Source organism: Kryptolebias marmoratus, linkage group LG11 (genome assembly GCF_001649575.2).
Source record: "Kryptolebias marmoratus isolate JLee-2015 linkage group LG11, ASM164957v2, whole genome shotgun sequence".
Taxonomy (NCBI): Eukaryota; Metazoa; Chordata; class Actinopteri; order Cyprinodontiformes; family Rivulidae; genus Kryptolebias; species Kryptolebias marmoratus.
This window is the reverse complement of record NC_051440.1, coordinates 12,621,538-12,640,312: the sequence shown is the minus strand read 5'-3', so window position 1 is coordinate 12,640,312 and position 18,775 is coordinate 12,621,538. Positions and strand designations below refer to the sequence as shown.

General features: G+C 37.9%; 2 protein-coding genes across 2 annotated transcripts in view; both read right to left on the bottom strand.

The window, feature by feature from the left end:
* Positions 1 to 5: 5 nt before the first annotated feature.
* muc2.1 (mucin 2.1) lies at positions 6 to 9,411 on the bottom strand (the record flags this gene model as incomplete). The annotated part of the gene is made up of 26 exons (XM_017405686.3): positions 9,259 to 9,411; positions 8,904 to 9,159; positions 8,679 to 8,793; positions 8,264 to 8,354; positions 8,015 to 8,148; positions 7,707 to 7,923; positions 7,283 to 7,408; positions 7,085 to 7,199; positions 6,850 to 7,000; positions 6,651 to 6,755; positions 6,493 to 6,562; positions 6,251 to 6,388; positions 5,109 to 5,273; positions 4,868 to 4,962; positions 4,654 to 4,780; positions 4,294 to 4,543; positions 4,114 to 4,166; positions 3,925 to 4,031; positions 3,390 to 3,544; positions 3,127 to 3,265; positions 2,259 to 2,369; positions 1,971 to 2,156; positions 1,243 to 1,482; positions 978 to 1,134; positions 697 to 807; positions 6 to 484 (listed from the first exon to the last, which is right to left on the bottom strand). Coding segments are annotated over exons 1-26 (3,957 nt in total), but the record flags the coding sequence as incomplete, so codon positions are not given.
* Positions 9,412 to 14,034: 4,623 nt separating this feature from the next.
* LOC108230166 (mucin-2) overlaps positions 14,035 to 18,775 on the bottom strand; it is a 15,396-nt gene continuing 10,655 nt past the window's right edge. The window contains exons 27-45 of the mRNA XM_017406159.3: positions 18,573 to 18,771; positions 18,291 to 18,463; positions 17,931 to 18,105; positions 17,597 to 17,844; positions 17,257 to 17,440; positions 16,963 to 17,173; positions 16,681 to 16,856; positions 16,467 to 16,536; positions 16,208 to 16,308; positions 16,077 to 16,108; positions 15,817 to 15,994; positions 15,628 to 15,732; positions 15,499 to 15,539; positions 15,245 to 15,367; positions 15,058 to 15,156; positions 14,799 to 14,927; positions 14,671 to 14,710; positions 14,469 to 14,592; positions 14,035 to 14,362 (exon numbers count right to left, since the gene is read on the bottom strand). Of these exons, the coding sequence (XP_017261648.1) occupies positions 14,152 to 14,362; positions 14,469 to 14,592; positions 14,671 to 14,710; positions 14,799 to 14,927; positions 15,058 to 15,156; positions 15,245 to 15,367; positions 15,499 to 15,539; positions 15,628 to 15,732; positions 15,817 to 15,994; positions 16,077 to 16,108; positions 16,208 to 16,308; positions 16,467 to 16,536; positions 16,681 to 16,856; positions 16,963 to 17,173; positions 17,257 to 17,440; positions 17,597 to 17,844; positions 17,931 to 18,105; positions 18,291 to 18,463; positions 18,573 to 18,771 (2,619 nt within the window). The 3' untranslated portion in view covers positions 14,035 to 14,151. The remainder of the gene's footprint in view (positions 14,363 to 14,468; positions 14,593 to 14,670; positions 14,711 to 14,798; positions 14,928 to 15,057; positions 15,157 to 15,244; positions 15,368 to 15,498; positions 15,540 to 15,627; positions 15,733 to 15,816; positions 15,995 to 16,076; positions 16,109 to 16,207; positions 16,309 to 16,466; positions 16,537 to 16,680; positions 16,857 to 16,962; positions 17,174 to 17,256; positions 17,441 to 17,596; positions 17,845 to 17,930; positions 18,106 to 18,290; positions 18,464 to 18,572; positions 18,772 to 18,775) is intronic.

Here is an 18,775-nt window from a genome sequence, read left to right as displayed (position 1 = left end):
TTTTGTTGGAGATATTCACTGAAGTCTATCTCAGGACTTTCTGCTGATCTACAATCAATTTTTTCGGGCTTGGAACATATCTGTTTGTTATTTTTTGTAATGTTTTTATATGTTTCATAGTCAGATTTGTTTTTATCTGGATTATCAACATCATACCATTCAGACCATTGACATGGACTATAAATGCAAGGAGTAGGTGAAGTTGTAGTGATTGTAGTTGTAGTAATTGTGGTTGGTGTAATGGTTGTAGATGATGTAGTGGGGGATTCTGTGGTTGTGGTTGGTGTTGTTGTGCTTCGGGTTGATGTTGTTGTAGTGATTGTAGTTGTAGTGCTTGGAGTTGGTGTAATGGTTGTGGTTGTAGATTCAATGGTTGTCGTTGGGGTCACTGTTGTTGTAGTTGTGCTTGTTGTACATATGTTTGTACATGTCTGTGTCTTCTCATCAAATATTGGCCAATCCTCAGGGCATGTAGGGTAGCAGCCTGGAAAAATTACATCATAATCATCATACAAATTTTAAGAATGAATATAGAAGTAATTTACTTCATTTAAAAAAAAAAATTAAGTAATGTGCACTGGCTACAATTATTTGGATATTTTATCTCCAACATAATGTCAGCCAATTGAAAACAGTGCAAGATTTAGGTTTAGATTGTCAGATGTTACGTAAAATGGTTGGGCCTGAACATTTTACCTTCCAGCTTGAAGTTTGTTTTATACCAACAGGTTCTGTAGGATCTTGGAGTGCGGGCATGATAATGCCACGTGCATTCGCCTGGCTTGTTGAAGAAATCACAAAAGACAGCTAGAAACAAAGTTTGAAATTATGGTTATATGAAGATAATGTCACCTTAAAAAAGGATTTCTTGTAAAATGACCTGCCGATAAACCAAATAACTGCCCCATTTCGGGCAAACTCGCCTACAAAACCAGCCACATTAAAACACATAGATAGCACACACTGTATCCACTTACGACATATGTCTGGAGTTCTCCACTCAATGGAAACATCGGCCTCGTTGCAAGCCTGAGCGTAGGCTGCAACGGCTGAGCAGAAGCACTCGCAGTCGCCACCGGTGTCGCAGGCACACGAGTCTTTCACACAATTCTCATAAAATGGATTGGGATCTACCTGTTCAGTCATTAAAATATGTAAGTTTTTATCGTTTTAGTTTTTTTTAATAATTTGTTCAATATTTTCAACTAAATGTTTTAATAGCACAAACCGCTCTTAAACTACCTTAGTGTGGCAGTCTTTGAACGCGTCCCCTTTTAAGATGCTGCACTTCATTTTTGCCCAAGGAAATCGATTTGGCTCTTTTTCACAAGCATCGACAAGATTTTTCACATCTGGGCAAGAGCTGGACGTTTCCCAGCTGTTTGCAAATTTTATGGGGTCGCTCTCCAGCATCTGATTCTGGGCCATGTAGTCGTTCTGTCCATTACCATCGAAATTTCCACACAGGCCGCAGACCTCATTCTGTGCAAACACACGTTAGTCACTAAATAATTGGCACAACCATATCATACCAATAAGCAGAATTCTTTGTTGCATTAATTCAGTGTTTATAATTTTGTTGAAAGTGCCTCATGTTATGTTTCAATGAACAATAACACCAATGTTGACCAAAGCTTTATCATAAATATTAGCAAAGACTGCAAATATATATATATAAACTATGGTGGTACAGCACAGCCTTTTTGTTGACATCTGAAATGCAGGCATTTTCCAACTACTTTGGCCATCCATTAATATGGATAAAAGAAAAATAAACAACACTCTTCCAGCTACAGTTCTAACATTAGCCACAACCAGTCCAGATTAGGTCTTATTTGCACTTCTTCGCTGATGTCCATTTCAAGCATTTGCTGTTCAATTGCAATAATTTGCCAACATAATTCATTGCTACAAAACATACTAATGGTAGAGATTCCAGTTGTGCTCAGAAAACAATTACTGTGACTCACCCTGTGTTCTGGCTCCAGATGGATTTGAAAATAGGTTTTTCGATCCCAGATCACTGTCAGACCAATGCTAGTCTCTACCAGAAGGTACAAGCCAACCCTCCTTATGTTGTATGTTATGCTGCTGCTGCTGTTAGAGTCCAACTCTGCCTCTTCGTATGTACCATCTGTGAGTTTGATTTCTGTTCTCTAAAATGCAAAGATTTGTCACATTGTGAAGGAAAAACACATTACGCTTACTGTACATTTAATATGGTATATTACGGTTTCATTTTAGGTGTTTAGTCTTACCCCCAGTTGTATTCTGACAGTTTTAGAGCATGTTGTGCCCGTAGATCCACAGAGTTCATCTTCTGTGATAACTTGAAAGCTGTTTTCTACGGTTTTATTAGAACATTTGTTCTAAAAAGAGAAACGTTTGGGAAACAGTGTGTCTTAATATCGCAGAGACCACTGATTAAACCATACTTGAGCTTAACTAAGAATTAGGGTGCATGAATGGTCCCAGTGGTCACACTAGCTGTTCCTAATATGATACAAAATATAAACCTTTTTGTTGTTGCCTTTGAAATAGCAGTTATGTTTCCCTTGTGACCAAAACATACACAGTGGAAACAATCTTACACACTTATACCTAAGGTCTCTTTCGAGTTTGCTATTAAACTAAAAATGCATGGTTTTGGACTGTAGGAAGGCCAGAATAAACCCACCCAGGGCCAGGGAGAACGTGCAAACTCCACTTAAAAATGTCTCAAACAAACCAGCAACAAACTTTTTGACTATTAGGCAACAGCTAAAACCTTTAATTACCTTGATGTATTTAGCTACAACTGATAAAACAAATACTAGTTATAGACAATGTGATTTGTTTTTGTTTGTTTGTTTTAGTTTGGTGTCTGTACACTGTACATTTAGATACAGAAATGAAACCTTGCATAGACCCCATAGTTTTGGGTTTTACATACAGTACCTGTTGTTTGTTTGTTTACATTCCTGCATTTTACCAATAGATGAAATAAATAAAGATTCATAATCATTTTTTGGCAATATTTCATTTCATAGGCTTGATAATAATTCTTATTCAAAACTGTTATTTGAAGCCAGGCTGAGCATAATTTCTGAAATACATGCTATCTGAATTTTCTTTCCATGAATTTACCTTGACAGCAACATAGGGGCATTGTCCTTGAAACTCGTATGTTTGCTGATCAAATGTTATGTGATGTCCACTTCCATAAATAATACAGGTTCCTGAACATTTCCTTTCGGTCGTCTCCCATTTTCCGTCTTTGCAAGTACTAGAAGAATCAGAAATGAGTAAAGTAAAAATATATTAAAATAATCTCTCAGATTCAAACTTCAAATTTTAAAAGCTTATTTGTCACTTTAAATGATGCTGTAAACGCAATGCAGTTTTCATACAGTGTGCGGCAATTTTCATGAACTTGTTGTTTGGGGCTGTAGAAGCGATGATTATGCTGACATGGACAGTCCTTTTCATCTTTCACACAGGAACCTCTGCCATCCTCAATGTGGTTAGGAGGACACATGCAACCAGAAGTGCACTCTGTTGAGTCCTGGAAACAGAATAATGTACTTATTAAAACAGATACACCAAAATTCAGCATTCATTGTTTCATTATACCTCTCTTTTTCCTATAGAGGTTAATTTGGCATCCAAAAATAAGAGCTTTGGTTACCAGTTTCAAACTGAATGACAGGAGAGCCCGTATACCATAAGATAATAAATCAAAAAGAAAAAGATATACATGAAATAATACATTTAGAAATCTAAAACTAATGTATTCATACATATTTACTTTTAAACTTGTTTTCCTACATTTATTTAGCTTTTTCTCAATATATATATACATTTTGAGTTTCTTTGTGGTGGACAGAAGAGGTGACAACTGGTCAAAAATCAGCAAAGAACTACTAAGAAGCAAAACTAACTTACACATTCGTCCAGGTCCAGATTCAAACAAGTCCGAGGACACTGCTGTCTTCTTCTGTTCTCTGGGCTTGCAGTGGAGCAGTTGAAGAACACTTTTGGAGGTTGACATTCTGTACAAGTCAGAGGAACTACTTTAAGATACATGAGATCAATCAAAAATGAGGGTGGTGGGAGAGTAAACAGATGACCTGCCTGATGGGTTGACCACTTTAGACTCACAGTGAAGTTTCCCCTTAGTGCACACACTAGAAGAAGAAGAAGAAGAAATCAATGATAAAAGATGAAACCAAAATTGTTGTCTGCACTGCATCCATTACAGCAGTGCTGAATTAGTAGTCTACAATTACAATTTAAAGTTTTCAGCAGACTCACCAGTGCTCATCTTTGGTGTTGATGGACTTCCCTGCTTCAATATAATCTCCATTATGAAAACAAGAACATTCCTCAATGGGCACACAATTGTCCTTTTCATTCAAATAGCGATCTCTGGGGCAAAAGCAGCCACCCACAGGCATGGGGTCTAAGGTGCAGCTTTGCTCCTCTGAGGCCAGTGATCGGCAAGTCTTCGGACATTGTTGTTGGTAGGAGAAGACCTGAGATGCTGGGCACTTTGTTTGTTTTGCTGTTTTGTGGACAGTGTCAAGGGTGTTAATTGTTTTCTGTTGTACAAATAGTAGTTAAACTGGTAATCAAGCTCCAGAAGTCATTACTTTTAAATATATAAACACTTACCACACACATCTTTTCCAATCGCCTTTAGGAACACTCCCTTTGCGGCACAAGCGTGAGCGTAAGAAAAGAGAACGGAACACAAGCAATCCTCGCTCTTCTCACAGTTACAGCTGGAATAAATGCAGCGCTGCAGAAAACAGCAAACACTTACAGAGGAACACTATTTGATCAAATTCGATGAAAGCCTGAAAAAAACAAAAAGATGTAGCTGTACCTTGTAGTAAATGTCAGGATTCACCTCCGAATGGCACTTAGTAAATGAACTGTTTGAGCTTCGGAGGAAGTTGCACCAGTGTTTGGCGTATTTCTCTACAAGTGAAATAAACAGTAACACTTAGATTTGTAGCAAGCCCAGATGTCTTAATGATGTAATGGGTGTAAATATTTTGTAAAATAATTCTACAACTATGAGAAATCTGTTTCAAGGAATGAAAAATTTCAAAGGAGCTTTTTACCAATTTCCACACTGTTGGAACAGGGTTCATCAAGTCTATCACTTGAGTCAGTGCACATAAACTTAGCCTTCCAGGAGTTACAGAAAGTGGATGAAGTTCCCTCCACGGCCCCCTGGGGAGTCTTTAAGTCATCACTCAGGTCCATGTTGAAGTTCCCACATAAACCTGAAGAACACATTTAGACCAACAGGTGCTAAGGCTCTTAAATGTACAAAAAGGAACCAATTCTTCATGTTTTACAAAATTACTTAAACATGTATTCCTCAAGTTCTTCTAGTGTTACTTTTAGCTTCAGTCATATTTCTGTCATGACTTTTTATGATGTAATTATTTTTAAAAAACATACGTAAGTGCCTGCTCAATGGACTGACTGCTTTTCTAAAGAGGGGGGGCAAAGCTATGTTTTTGCTCCCAAGTTGGTTCAGTCCAATTCAGCTATTCTAGTCAAATCAACACCATTCACCCATTAGAACGCTAATGTGTGTGTTTGTTGTTTTTATAAGCCATAATAGCTGTCAGAATACACATTCTTTTAAGTGTTTTTGATTAGAAGTGTATCATCTATGATGACAATAACCACTAAATACACATCATTCACTACCAAAGGCCTACTGCATAATTTGTAATAAATAAGCAAAATCAGCAGAATCAGGTTTTATTTTGACAGCAATTATGGCTTTAAGTGTTGAAAAGGTATGATAAGACAAGTAGAAGAAATAAAATAACAAAAAATAAATAATATCAGAACTAAATGATCGATAATGCACATACATTTCCATACACACTACATATTTGCATATATGTAGGCACATGCCAAAACACATCACTGTGGGATAATGTGTTGTTACAGGAGGTTCCAGGTTATTTCACTTTATGCAACCTTAAATCCAAAGTTGGCCTGAATTTTTTCCAGTTAAAGAAAATATAGGACCTGTCTAAACTAGTTTCTATGTGAATGTTGGAGCTTCAGATTTTCAATTAAGCAGTATTAGCCTCCTGGCCAGAGTTGTGAATACTGTTAAGTCTTTAAATCATTGTAGTGGTAATTATCATATCAGTTAGAAATATATGAAATACCTTTTACCCTATTTACTCTATCTCCTGAGGCTGTATTTTTTTGCTAAGAAACATATAAAACCTACCCTGTGACTTTGTCCTGTAGCTCTGGTCCAGGCTGATGTAGACTTGCATCAGAGGAAAATTTTGGATCTGAACATGTAACCCAAAAGTTGTCTGGAGCAAGACGCTAAGGGATGAATCTTGAACAATTTTGATGTCTCCTGTGAATAAAATCAGAAAGATAATCTTCTACAGTAAAAAAACAACAAGAAACGACAGCTGAAAACAATATGCTTCGTTCAAAGTTTCCAATTATTCGACTCACCTGAATTATACGGCAAAGTGACGGTTTGCGAATTCAGCTCAACTTTACTGTCAGATGTGAAAAGAAACACCTGGAAGAATACAGAATGAGTAGTCGACAAGTTGTAGAAATGAAGGGAACTGACAAAATAAATACAACTAATTAGACAGTTTACTCACATTGTTGTTCAGCAGGATTTTAACTGCCTTCAAACAAGTGTCAAACTTTTTCTGCAGACACGGCTCCAACAGGACTCGAATGGTAAAATTTGGGCTCATCCCGTCCTTAAATATAATAATTGTGAGCACAACTAAACAAACTTTATATATTATTTATTTAGAATTACAGAATTTTTTTACCATTACATTACACGTTTACCTTGCTTTCCACCTTGGCCAGGGTGTAGTAACAGTCTCCATGGAAGGTGAAGGTTTTCCCATCAAAGGTGGTGAAATGTGAACCTTCTTCAACTGAACACAGAGCAGGAGTTTCAAGACTCACACATTTCCATCTCCCCTCAAAACATGTGCTGAAAAAAACAAACAAGAATATGATAAAAGACATCAACTGACCACGAATGGTAGACTTTGTTTACATGGTGAAAACTGCATACCAGTTTCTTTGACCCTGTCTGTAAACATCTCCGGTGTCGTAGATTTTGCCGTGCTTGCACTGACATTCAGACTGAGGAATGCACCCCCTCTTGGAAATATCATCAAACACAGTTCCTGAAAAAGACGCTCGTATTTCAGCGATGCTGCGGCAAAAGATGCTTTAGATAACATGCACTTTTTATGTGAAGAAAACTCACCAGGAGGACAGAAGCAGCCGTCTATTTGATGATCCTCACACAGTGAACTTGTGTCCTGATGTGTGCAGGTATCCATGCAGGGTGAGCCACTTTCTTCAAACACCATGTTGTATGGACACTGTTTAGCTGTAAAGACAAATGGTGCTGTTAAACAGTTGATGTTTTATGCAGATTTAAGTGTTTCTTTATGTTTTGTTTACACTGTTTAAGCACTGGAACTTAACTTATTTTGAGCCGATGCGATGTGTTATTACTTTGCAAAGATGACAAAACACGAGTGCCACGACATTTTCAAGACATTTTTTATTTATTTACAAAAGGAAATTGAGAAAGTGCAAAGTCTATGATCTATTGTGAAAGCTGAAGGTTGATTTATTTCATTTTAGAGAAACTACTTAATTTTGAGGAAACAAAAAATCTCTACCACAGAAGTGAGGTTTCCTCCAGTTGGGAGGTTTTCCTCCTGCGTAGGAACACTGTCGGGAAAACTCAGACATCGTGCTGCAGACACAGAGATCCCTCGTGCCGTTGCTGTAGGTACACATGTCCTTCACGCACGCCTGGATGTAATCTTCAGGTTTAATCAGGTCGGTACATGAGCCCCAGGTGTTTGATTGGAGCATTTCTTTACAAACTGTCTCCTATGAAGGACCACAGGAGGTGCAGACAGAAGCAAAGTTACTATTTGCCACAACACTTGGATAGTAAAAACAAACTGCTTAATAAACTTACAAATTCTTTGCAGGAATCAGGCACATCCATGTCCTCCTCTGAGTCCTCTTGTTTTTCGTAAGGGTCCTTACAGTCATCATTTGGAAGGAGGACTTTATGACTGTTGCCGAATTCGATGGGGCTGATTTTACGACCTGCACGTGATAATCGTAACAAATAATACAAATAATGTAGGAAACAATTGTTGTTTTTGGAAAATTTCTTATTGCTTTGCATATGCAGCATTTAGGTATAAATCGAAGTACAAACCATCACTGAAGAACTCATTATAGCGTGGAAAGCCGTTGAAGTCTCCACAAAGTCCACAAGTACGATTTGCAAAGTCTTTTGAAACTTCCACCTAAAACACATCCAGCAAAGATTTTTATCAATCCCTTCTAAGATCTGCAAAGGTAAGACAGCGTTGTAGATGACTACCAAGTTAGTCTTATTTTGTAATTTGTTTCTTGTAGCTGGAACAAGGACCAAATCCTCTCATCTTCATTCCCATCTACAACATGTAGTTCCCGTTTTTCCACCCAACGTTTAATGCAAACTTAGCTTTGTTCTTTAAAAATATATATGTAACGTTTTGTGTCCAGCCACAAATTCAGTATCATAGAATGACTGTGATTAAATGAAAAGCCAAAAAGGGCAGTGTATTTAAATCTTTCTTTTGATTTACCATGACAGCATCTTCACGGTTCCACATGACAATGATGCCAATTTTGGCTTTAAGTTTGACGTAAACGGTATCATCTTGCACCTTTACACCCCTGCTGTTGTGTGGCAGCGTGACACTGATAAAAACAATAAAACAAAAAAAAAAACATATAAAATAGGAAAGTTCACTTTTAAATCATTTAATTTTCACAGACAAATGACTTTCTGGTTGGTTTTATGTACTTACGGCTTGCTGTCTTCAGTGACCAAGCTCTTGCTGAAGTAGAATCTTCTGTCATTGATGGTCACCACCACATAACTTATCGTAATGTTTCCATCATCTTCCTCCCTTCTTATGTGCACAGAAAACTTATTGAAGGACTCGTGACAGTCAGTGGCCAGCTTGTACTCACACATGCCAGGAAACTGGTAGACTTCTCCATCAAAGGTCTTCACGTGGTCCCTGCCCCATGTGCTGCAGATTTTGCTCATATGGTTGCCAACTTGATAGCAAAAAAATACATAAAATTTGGAAAAAATATATATGTAACAGTATTTTTTTTTTTTTATATTTCAAAATTGTTAAACGGTTTTAGCCTTACCATGTCTGGTTTGGATATCAGCAGAAACACTGAAGACAAACAGCCACAACACACTCCACTTCATGGCTGCCAATGTGGGCTTCCTGAGCCAAAGCAGATCACTGGAAAGCTGCAGCCGATGGACTTATATATTATCATTTACCCAGCATTTTTGGTCCCACCTTTTGCAAAGGCCATTCAAAACTCGTCAATTTGATTGGCATGATCTGTTTTCAACATTGCAGTGCTGTATTTTCTTCTTCAAGCGTGTCTCTTGGTTAAACACCTGGCTCCGTGAGACACTTCTAGAGAAACCAACCAAAGTGGAGTTTTGTTGACATTACATATCCATTAACTTAGCTAAGTTAACTTTTCAACAAGTTATCACTTTGAGTAAAATGTCTGAGACAGCAAAATATAGACCAAACTGTGATTAAATATTGTAACAACTATGCAGGTAACAAATTCCTGAGCTTGTGGGCAACAAAGTTGTGATGACATACATTGTTTATCTATCTTTGACATCTTCTGCCCTTTTTTCAGTTGCAGGAACCTATTGCAGTCTTTGAACCATATATCTAATGATGATATATGGATATTGCTTAAAAAAATCAAAATGGTTTTAACCCTCCTGAAGAGGAAGAGAAGCCCTTGTAACTTTGGGTCAGTTTGACCCGAAGGCCACATGAGGATTAATTAATTCCTGCTTTTAATATTTTTGTTCCAATTGTTATCCAAACTTGTACATTTCATTACCCTGCCAAGTAATGATATTACCCACTGTATCATAATACTTAAATTACTACTGGACAAAATTCAGGATGTGGAAGTAATCCTGCATCCCTGATTACTGTCATCCTCTACCTGCAGTATTAACGTCCATGATGTCATTTAAAGAGAACAGCTTGACAGGACAGTCATATTTGTCGTCACCTGTTCCTTAGAAGGATTAGTTTTATTTGAAAAACACACCTCAGTGAACTATTAAGGAAGCAGAAGGCGAGTTACAAAGCCTACAAGTGGCCGGCTAAAATCAGCAATAAAACAAAGGCTGCTCTGCAATTTTCTGTATTATTGGTAATTATCTACAACTCTTCTGTTTTGTTTTTGGCTTGTTTCTGTTCAAATAGAGCTATACATGAATAATATGCAACACTTTCTTATGACAGTCTATGAAACAAATACAAAACAATCCATTAATTTGATGTGTTTCGTATGTTGCGTGGAGAGCTGAAAATAACTAGGAACATTATGTTGGTGCTTTTGTTGACCTTGTCAAGAAAGGAGGGTTTTTACCACTCTGGACGTGAACAAGTTCCTGCCATGGCCTGGAGGGTGTAGTAGATAAGTTATACATACAGTGTGACTCAACTTGAGTTATTGCTGTTAAAGGTGAGAGGCGATAATGTTTTTGCTCATGCTTGTGTGTCTGTTTGTTACCAAAATACCCCATGAACCACTGGACGAATTATAATGCACCTTGGTGAAAGAAATGTATGTACAGCTGCACTGCGTCTGATTAACTTTTAGAGTCAACACGATTCAAGATGGCCACCACAGCCACCTGACCTTAGAAAACAAAACAATGGCTACAATTCAGTCAGTTTTACAGATATTGTGCAGAAATTAGGTGTAGTGGTAGCTGAGAGTCATACTCCAAGTGCTACTCATTGTGCTATATTCTGACTTAAAACCTTAGCAAAAACTGCTGGGGTCAGCCCTGTTTGTCTGTTAGCAAAATATCTTATGAAGCACTGGATGAATTTTAATGAAACTTTAATCTTTTGTTTCACACTATAAACATCTATTTCTCAACATAAAAGGATCTTATTCTAAAATTTAATGAAACTTGAATCATTTCAGCACAACAGTAGTTACTGTTATGCTGTCGCAGGCTTAAAGGCCTCAGAACAGCACTTTTGGCATCTTTTTTTTTATTTAGATACTCATAATTCTTAAATAATAATAACTGTCTTAACATTAAACCTTATTGTATTTTATGAACTTCTACAAAAACCAGCACCTGACTTGCTAAATCTTCTTTCAGGTGTCCGCTGAATATCCACACAGTTTGACTTTTTGGAAGCACCGCATGTTTACTTTGCATACATATGTGCAAGCAGAAACCTTCCTGACAGATTGCAAATAAAAGTTTTGTCGTTAGCGGAGAAATGTTTCGCAGATGTCTGTCTACGTGAGTAGAGGGCGCTTCCGAAAATCTGAACTGTTCCTTATCGGCACAATAAGCTAAACAAGTGCCACTGTTTCCTTATTGAAAAAGGAGAGAGGAGTAATGAAGAAACAGTTAAATTTATATCAGAGGGATGTCACATACTGATATGTCATCAGAAGGGTTTGGTTCATGCTTTTGTTCTCTCGTTTGTTATTCTAGCACTATTTATTCCATTAGCTTTTAGTTTTAAACTTGTACTTTTGATTAACTCAGGCAGTTTTATGTAGTTTTGCGCCATCTCAGTTTTGCCTTTGATTTTCACAAAAATAGGAAGGTGTTGACGACTTTTTCCACTGCAGGGCATTTGTAAAGGCCTGACAGGAAATACCAGAAGGTTTGATGAAATATTAATTAAAAAATAAATGTTTGAACACATAAAAAAGATTACCAGTAGATATCTTTTTTTTTCTTGGTTGCTTTTCTGTTTTTTTTTTTTTTTACCATGGAAAAGCCTGATTTGTATTGCGTCACCATACTGTCTAAACCATCTCATGTTTGATTTCCTTCATGGACCAATGAGAAGTCCTGAAAGTTAAACAGTTTTATATAAATATAGATAGCATCTCAAGCAGACCTTCTTCTGGTTTTGGTTCTGTCAGTGTGAATTCTACAAACCCGTGTCCTCCCTGAATAAATACTTAGTATGCTGTTGCTGAGAAATAAACTCTCTTCCTCCTCGTCCAGCTGGGCGTGCTCCACAGATGTGTTTGCCCTTGGAGGTGCTCTTACATGACAAGGTACTTCAGGACAAGCGAAATGATTTTTATTATGCTAATATTCCCAGATCTGACACTGAGTCAACAGACTCTGACAGGCTGCATTTTAAGCTTTTACAATATAGTTAGAGGGGAGAAGTTACATGAGCATCCGAAATCTAGACCGATCAGGAATCATCAGGACTCGAAGGGTTGTTAGAAGTTAATTATATGGAGTAACAGTTTAGTTTTGGTTTACTCCTCTGTGATACTTTTCCATGCAGTCCTTATGGTCACAGCAAACATGTCATTCTCAGAAAAAAGGACTGTGACTACTATAACACTCGTTCCAATAATTTGTGAAAAAGTGATCTTTTTTGTACATGTGCCCTCACTTTTCATTTTCAAACAACCTAACTCTGTTTAAAGAATCTTTCATGCCATCACCACATTCTTCCTGTCAGCTTTGTTTATCAAAACGATGTCCCTGATGAGCCCTTATCTCCCTTACAGCTCAAAAATAATGACCAATTAGCTTCTTTTAGAAAAATTAAAGCATTAGTTCAGATCTTTAGATGTTGGGTTCCGTGGAAAGGTCACAAATAATTAATGTCTTGCTTATTGCAAATAGTTCTTTTAGTGATCTCAGTTTAGAGAAGTAGTTTAATTCCTACTGGACTGATTAGCTAATGGCTAATTTGACCAGGACCAACACCAAAGTTGACTGCTGTTGTTTTCTAGGGAATGAAGTTGGTGCTATTTAAATTTTTTTTACATTGCTATCAGTTTCATATTACGTGGTTATTTACATCAAAATTTACTGTTATTGGCATATGCAAATAGCAGCAGCAGGTAGATCTAGCATCTACATTGCAGCCTGGGGCACTTCCCACAGAATATTATAATATTTCTGCTGGAATAACTGTGTAATGCTAAATTAACAATTGTGCAAAGGCTGTGTCAGGTTTAAGAAAAAAGGCTTTTTATGATTATAAAACAATCCAGAAAGGGACAAACATAAACAACAAATGAGAGCTTCACTCAGATCACGTGTTCTTTCATGAGATGCGAACTGTTCGTCTGACTTTACAGAATTACTGTCCGTCTCACAGCAGGAAGGTCATCTTGCCCCAACAAGAGACCTTTTAACCTCATATTATCAGATATTACAGGCCTCCAAAGCACGATTTCCAATAGGATATTAAATGACTTAAAATTCCAGTTAGACTTTATATGGGTTAAAAAAAATCCTCCACACCAACAACCTGTATGATGATCTGATTCTTCACAATCTGTGCTTGTTGCTGGGAAGTGAAAGCTAAAAACAAACTCAGCTGAAACCAATCTTAAGCCAGGCAGCTCTTTCAGGTAATCCAACTCTTCAGTGATTGCTTACTGAGAGCTTCTGTAAGTCTTTGTCAACAGGGCTGACAAGATTTTAAATACTCATTATTCAAAGAAGGGGAGTACAGTCTGGGCTGAGACACACCAGTGATTGTTCATTACTGCTCACATATGAGTGCTCTTATGAAACAGGTGATCCATGAACATTTTAAATGATGTGCAAACATACAGTAACACATAAATGTCCTTGACATACTCACAAGGCTGCTAACTTGCACTGTGAGAATAATTAGTTTTTTCATGTCTATTGATTTACTGTGTTACAAACCACATTTTCTAATGTTGATGTCTTTCACCATCCAACTTTGTCAACTATGTGAATCTCATTTTGGTGACAGTTTATGAGCCTTCAAAACTAAAATATCCTGGTTAAAATAAAAATAAACCTGAACATGTCTCTAGAAATGTTTTTACCCATTACTATTTCACACATTCAGGACATCAGTAAATACCAGTGACATGAACTGAGTTGCATCTTTTTATTTGATCAGCTGACAAATAGTACAGTGGAGATTACTCTCAGATTACTAGAACAGTATAGGAAAGACTAAACATCTCTTAATATGAGGAAAGATGAACCTGTCACACCAGCATGAAGCTTCGTTTTCTGCGAGCAGGTTGTGCAGCAGGTGCGGTGCACTTTGTGTGGTCACAGCCGCACTTCTCCACATGCATGTAGGTGTAGGACACCTTGTCCCCGTTCAGGCACAACAGGTCAACAGTACGGTTGCTGAATTGTGTCTCCTTACAGCAGGAGCAGGATTGCTGCATCGCAGCTGCTGCTTCAGAGTACCTGGAGAAAGCAGGAGCAGATCATAATGCATTTCTACATCATTTGATGCCTGTAGTGTTTTGTGGCTTCCCGGAAGAATGGAAAGTACTTCACGTATCATCCTTACTTGGAGAAAGTGTTGCATGATCCCTCGCAGTACGGCATATCCACCTCGTGCTCAGACTGACAGCCATGGTGGTTAACATGTGTTTTCATGGCTATTACCTTGCAGGCATTCTCTTTCTCCACACCTTTACAAAAACACGTCTTATTAGCTTATTTTCCTTTCTACATCATTCATGCAACTGAAACAAAAATATCACACTCACAGATTTTACAGCAGCCATTTGCTGCAGTCTGAATTGTGCCCTAAGGGGGAAGAATACAAAACAAAATCTGCTTTAATTTTCCTGCGCACAGAAATGTTTCAGATTTGTGCGATAAAAGTGATACTTACAGGCTGGCAGTTGCTTTGTTGGAATGGTGGGCAAACGATGTGTGAACGGAAGGCGGTCAAAGTCTCACCAGTCTTAACGCAGGTGTAATACTCACACAGATTTTTAGGTGGTGACCAGGTTTCTCCATCCTGAAGAGCAGGGAGATGGATGATGCAACACACACAGGCACACAAGCAACAGCAAATAAAATAAATACATTAAGGAGCTCCTAATAATTTTATATTCTTGGATTCAGATCCAACAGACGATACAACTTACATTTAGGAGCTGCTTGGTACCATTTATATCCAGGACACACTGCCTCTGCACACACTTCCCACAGCATTCATCAAGGCTAGTTTCCACATATTCATAACCCTGAGGCAGAAAGTTCAGTTCTTACATTTAACACACTAAAACGAGATGCACCGAGGGGCGCATGTGTAAAGAAATCAATCCGTCTTACCAAGTCGCACTTTTCTTCACACGTCTGAAACACGCATTTTATTTTGAACAGACCAGAATTTGGGTCGACCTCATTGCTGCAGGTACAATCTTGACATTCGTACGCAGGAACCGATGAACCAGGCTAAACAAAGAAAGCAGAAATTGAGTTTGGGCTTGGGATTTTGGTCATACAATACAGAACCATGTTCGGCAGGATTTATTAAAAGTAATACTGTACAAAGAATTGTGACTTATTATCTGTTCCTCGTTTACCTGGTATTCAACATTCTTATGGACACAAACACGTTTAGGTTCTAGAAAAGTGTAAGACAATCAAAGATGAGGTAAGTTGGATAAACTACTTTGTTAAACTTTAAGTTCAAACAGAATGAAAGAGCTCACCACATATATGCTCTGGGCAACATTTTCCCTCAGGAACACTGACAACTGGCTTATACCCAACGGGACAGTTCATGTTGTTAACCGGGCAGGTGTTGATTTGACATTCTGAGGAGATGAACACATTTGTAGATTTCCACAGCAAATAGTAACTTATAAATGTTAATACAGGAATGAAAATATGTGTCTTACGGCAAACATAGGCAAAACAGCAGGGGTCCTCAGGATTTGTTTGATTCACAACGACAAACCCTGGGCTGGTGCAGTTGGCATTAGGTGGTGCTGGGCATGTCTTAGGCTTGCAGATCACAGTTTTAGTAGGCTCATCGCAGATGCAGTCCTGGCACTTGTACTCAAACCTTTCATTGAACTGAAAGAGTAAACCACAGTTATAAATAATTGCTCTTATGCAAGTAAACAATTTGCGGTTAAGATGCGAAGACTTGGCTCACCTCACGAGGAATGCCCTCAGGATCAAGGCATCCTGTTGGGAAATAAACAACAATCCTGTAGCACTTTGTAATCCATAGAAAATGAATAAATTCAGATCAGTTGTACCTATTCAGGGTATACACTCACTTACCACACTTTTCAACACATATCCCAGACTCTTTGTTAAAAAGTTTCATTCCATCAGGACAAAAGCAGCCTTCAGTGGTGAGATTTAAAGTTGGTTCATTGGGACTGTTAAGGTAAATTACAAAATAGAACATTAACAGTTAAAAAATACTTAGCTATAACCACATATTTACTACCACTTTCTGTTATCGGTAGATGCTCAGTAAACATACAGTGAATGTCACCATAAAAGCTAATATCATAACATTTTTATAAAAACATACTTGTCGTCACAGGTTGGCTGTTCTACTGGACCACAAGGCTTGTAAACCTTGTCTGATGGGCAGTCACCAGCTGTTGGTGAAAGAAAAAAAAAACTTAATTCATACTCCAAGCCTGTTCAGTACAATTAAGTGCAACAAAGGTAAAAAATAACTTTTTTTTCGCTTGATTCCAATGACCCCTTCATTAGTATTAAAACCCTGGAGGAAAGCTTACCACACAGTTTGGTGTGGTTCCTCCAGTAGATGCAAGCTCCAGCCTCAGCACAAACAGCAGCATATGTCTGCAAACTTGTGCACTCCACGACTGGGTTGGAAACATGGCAACTATCAAAAACACAACCTCTGTAGAAATTGTCCGGAGAAACCAGCGGATGACATTCAGCGAAGACACTGAAAGAAAACGCCAAACAAACATAAAGTTACCGTGTTTTACCTGCAGGGTGTAAAGATTTTATAGAGAACAATGGACCCAATCAGAGGAATAGAGCATGCCTACCTGCTCTTTAGCAGGTCACAGATGGAGTCTGGGTTGCATGGAGTTGGGTTCACTGTAGGTTCAGGTTTACTGGTGGGTACTACAGGGGGTGTTGGGCAGTTGGGTTGGTAAATGTCATTTGCTGGCCAATAGTCAGCCATCACTGCACAGCTTTCTACCAGCTGACCAGTTGGTAGCTTGCAGTCATCAGCCTGGGTGTTGGTGCATGTCCCTAAATAAGTATTGAACAATTACAATATTTTTCTATACTGAAGATTTATCATATGAGAGACATTTGAGAGAGTCAATTCTTACCACAATGACCCTGTGTGTTTTTGCCAAAGTTCTTATAGGGAAGGAAAACACTGAAGCCTGTCATTCCAAATTTAATGACCACATTGAGATGAGGGATCTCATAAACCAAGTTTATGCCAGAACTGATTATCTTAACACCTTGTTGTGTATAAGGTAGTTTTAAATTTTTTCCATTTTTCAATACCTAAAGGGGAAAAAACATAATATTACAATAAATCAAAACGCAGACTAGTGCACAAAGATAAGTTATTATTGTTGTAATGACACATACTGAAAATGTTTCATTTTGGCCCGTTTTTCAGAATACAGAATAAAGAATTGAGTATACATATAGTTTTACCTCCAGGTCTGGCGCTCCAATAAGATTATGATTGATAAGTGTTACAACTTGCAACCCATATGCTATGATTATTGATCGTGGACAAGAAACATCTTCAGTGGGATCACAAAAGACGTTGTCAATATAAATCTTTAGATGATGTTTTGGTGTAATCTCCTCCATCAAAACATAGGTACAGTTTCCTTGATAACTGTAGTATAATCCATCAAATGTGATGTAATGAGGATCTCCCCACCCTTCACACTCACCTACAAACAGAAATAATAACAATTCAGTATCAAGTGCAAATAAAAGACAAGCTTCACAGTCAAAGAAAATAAAAAGAATAACCTACAGTCACAGGCATAATGTTCACAGCAGTAGTATTCATCATACACAAGGACTGGTTTCTTTCCATTGCTACAAGTTATCATCTGGGGTGGTGGACACTCATATGGAACTATTTCAATGGTGTTGTTCTCGATGCATCTGGCCATGGTGCAGTTGCACAAGAAAAAGGTCTCATTTTGCTTTAGGAGAAAGAAGAGAATTTATGAACAAAATTTGTTGCCATAGTCTAAAAACAATGCAAAAGTGTAAAAATACATTTAAAAATTTGCTTGTAAAACTGCTACAATAAACACACTGTTGTATATATTTTATAAATAACATTAAACTGTATTCATTTTATTATTCAAGACAATATGAATCTTACCACAACATCCCATTCAGGACATCCAGGTATGCGAGTAGGTGCAGGTGTGGGTAAAGAAGTGGGTGGAGTGCTGGGGCACCAGTCAGTCTCATTGTGGAGTTCACAAATATCAGAACATATCATTGTAAGACAAATGCCTGATCCAATGGGATGCATCTCAAATATTGTCTCCCCTAAAAGTGTGAAATATAAACAGTATAGTTTTAAAATAATTCAATAAACCTTTAAAAGATCAAAAACTTAATAAGTTGTAATTATATTTCAAGATTGTTTGTTTCATACCTGGACGATAATGTTTGCCGTTAAATATACAGAAGCATTCCGTTGTGGAACCTGGTGTCCCTGGGGTTGTAGTGGGTGGAGGTGTAGTTGTTGTGGTTGGTTGTGGGGTTGTAGTGGATGGAGTTGGAGGTGTAGTTGTTGTGCTCGTGGTTGGTTCTGGGGTTGTAGTGGATGGAGGTGGAGGTGTAGTTGTTGTGGTTGGT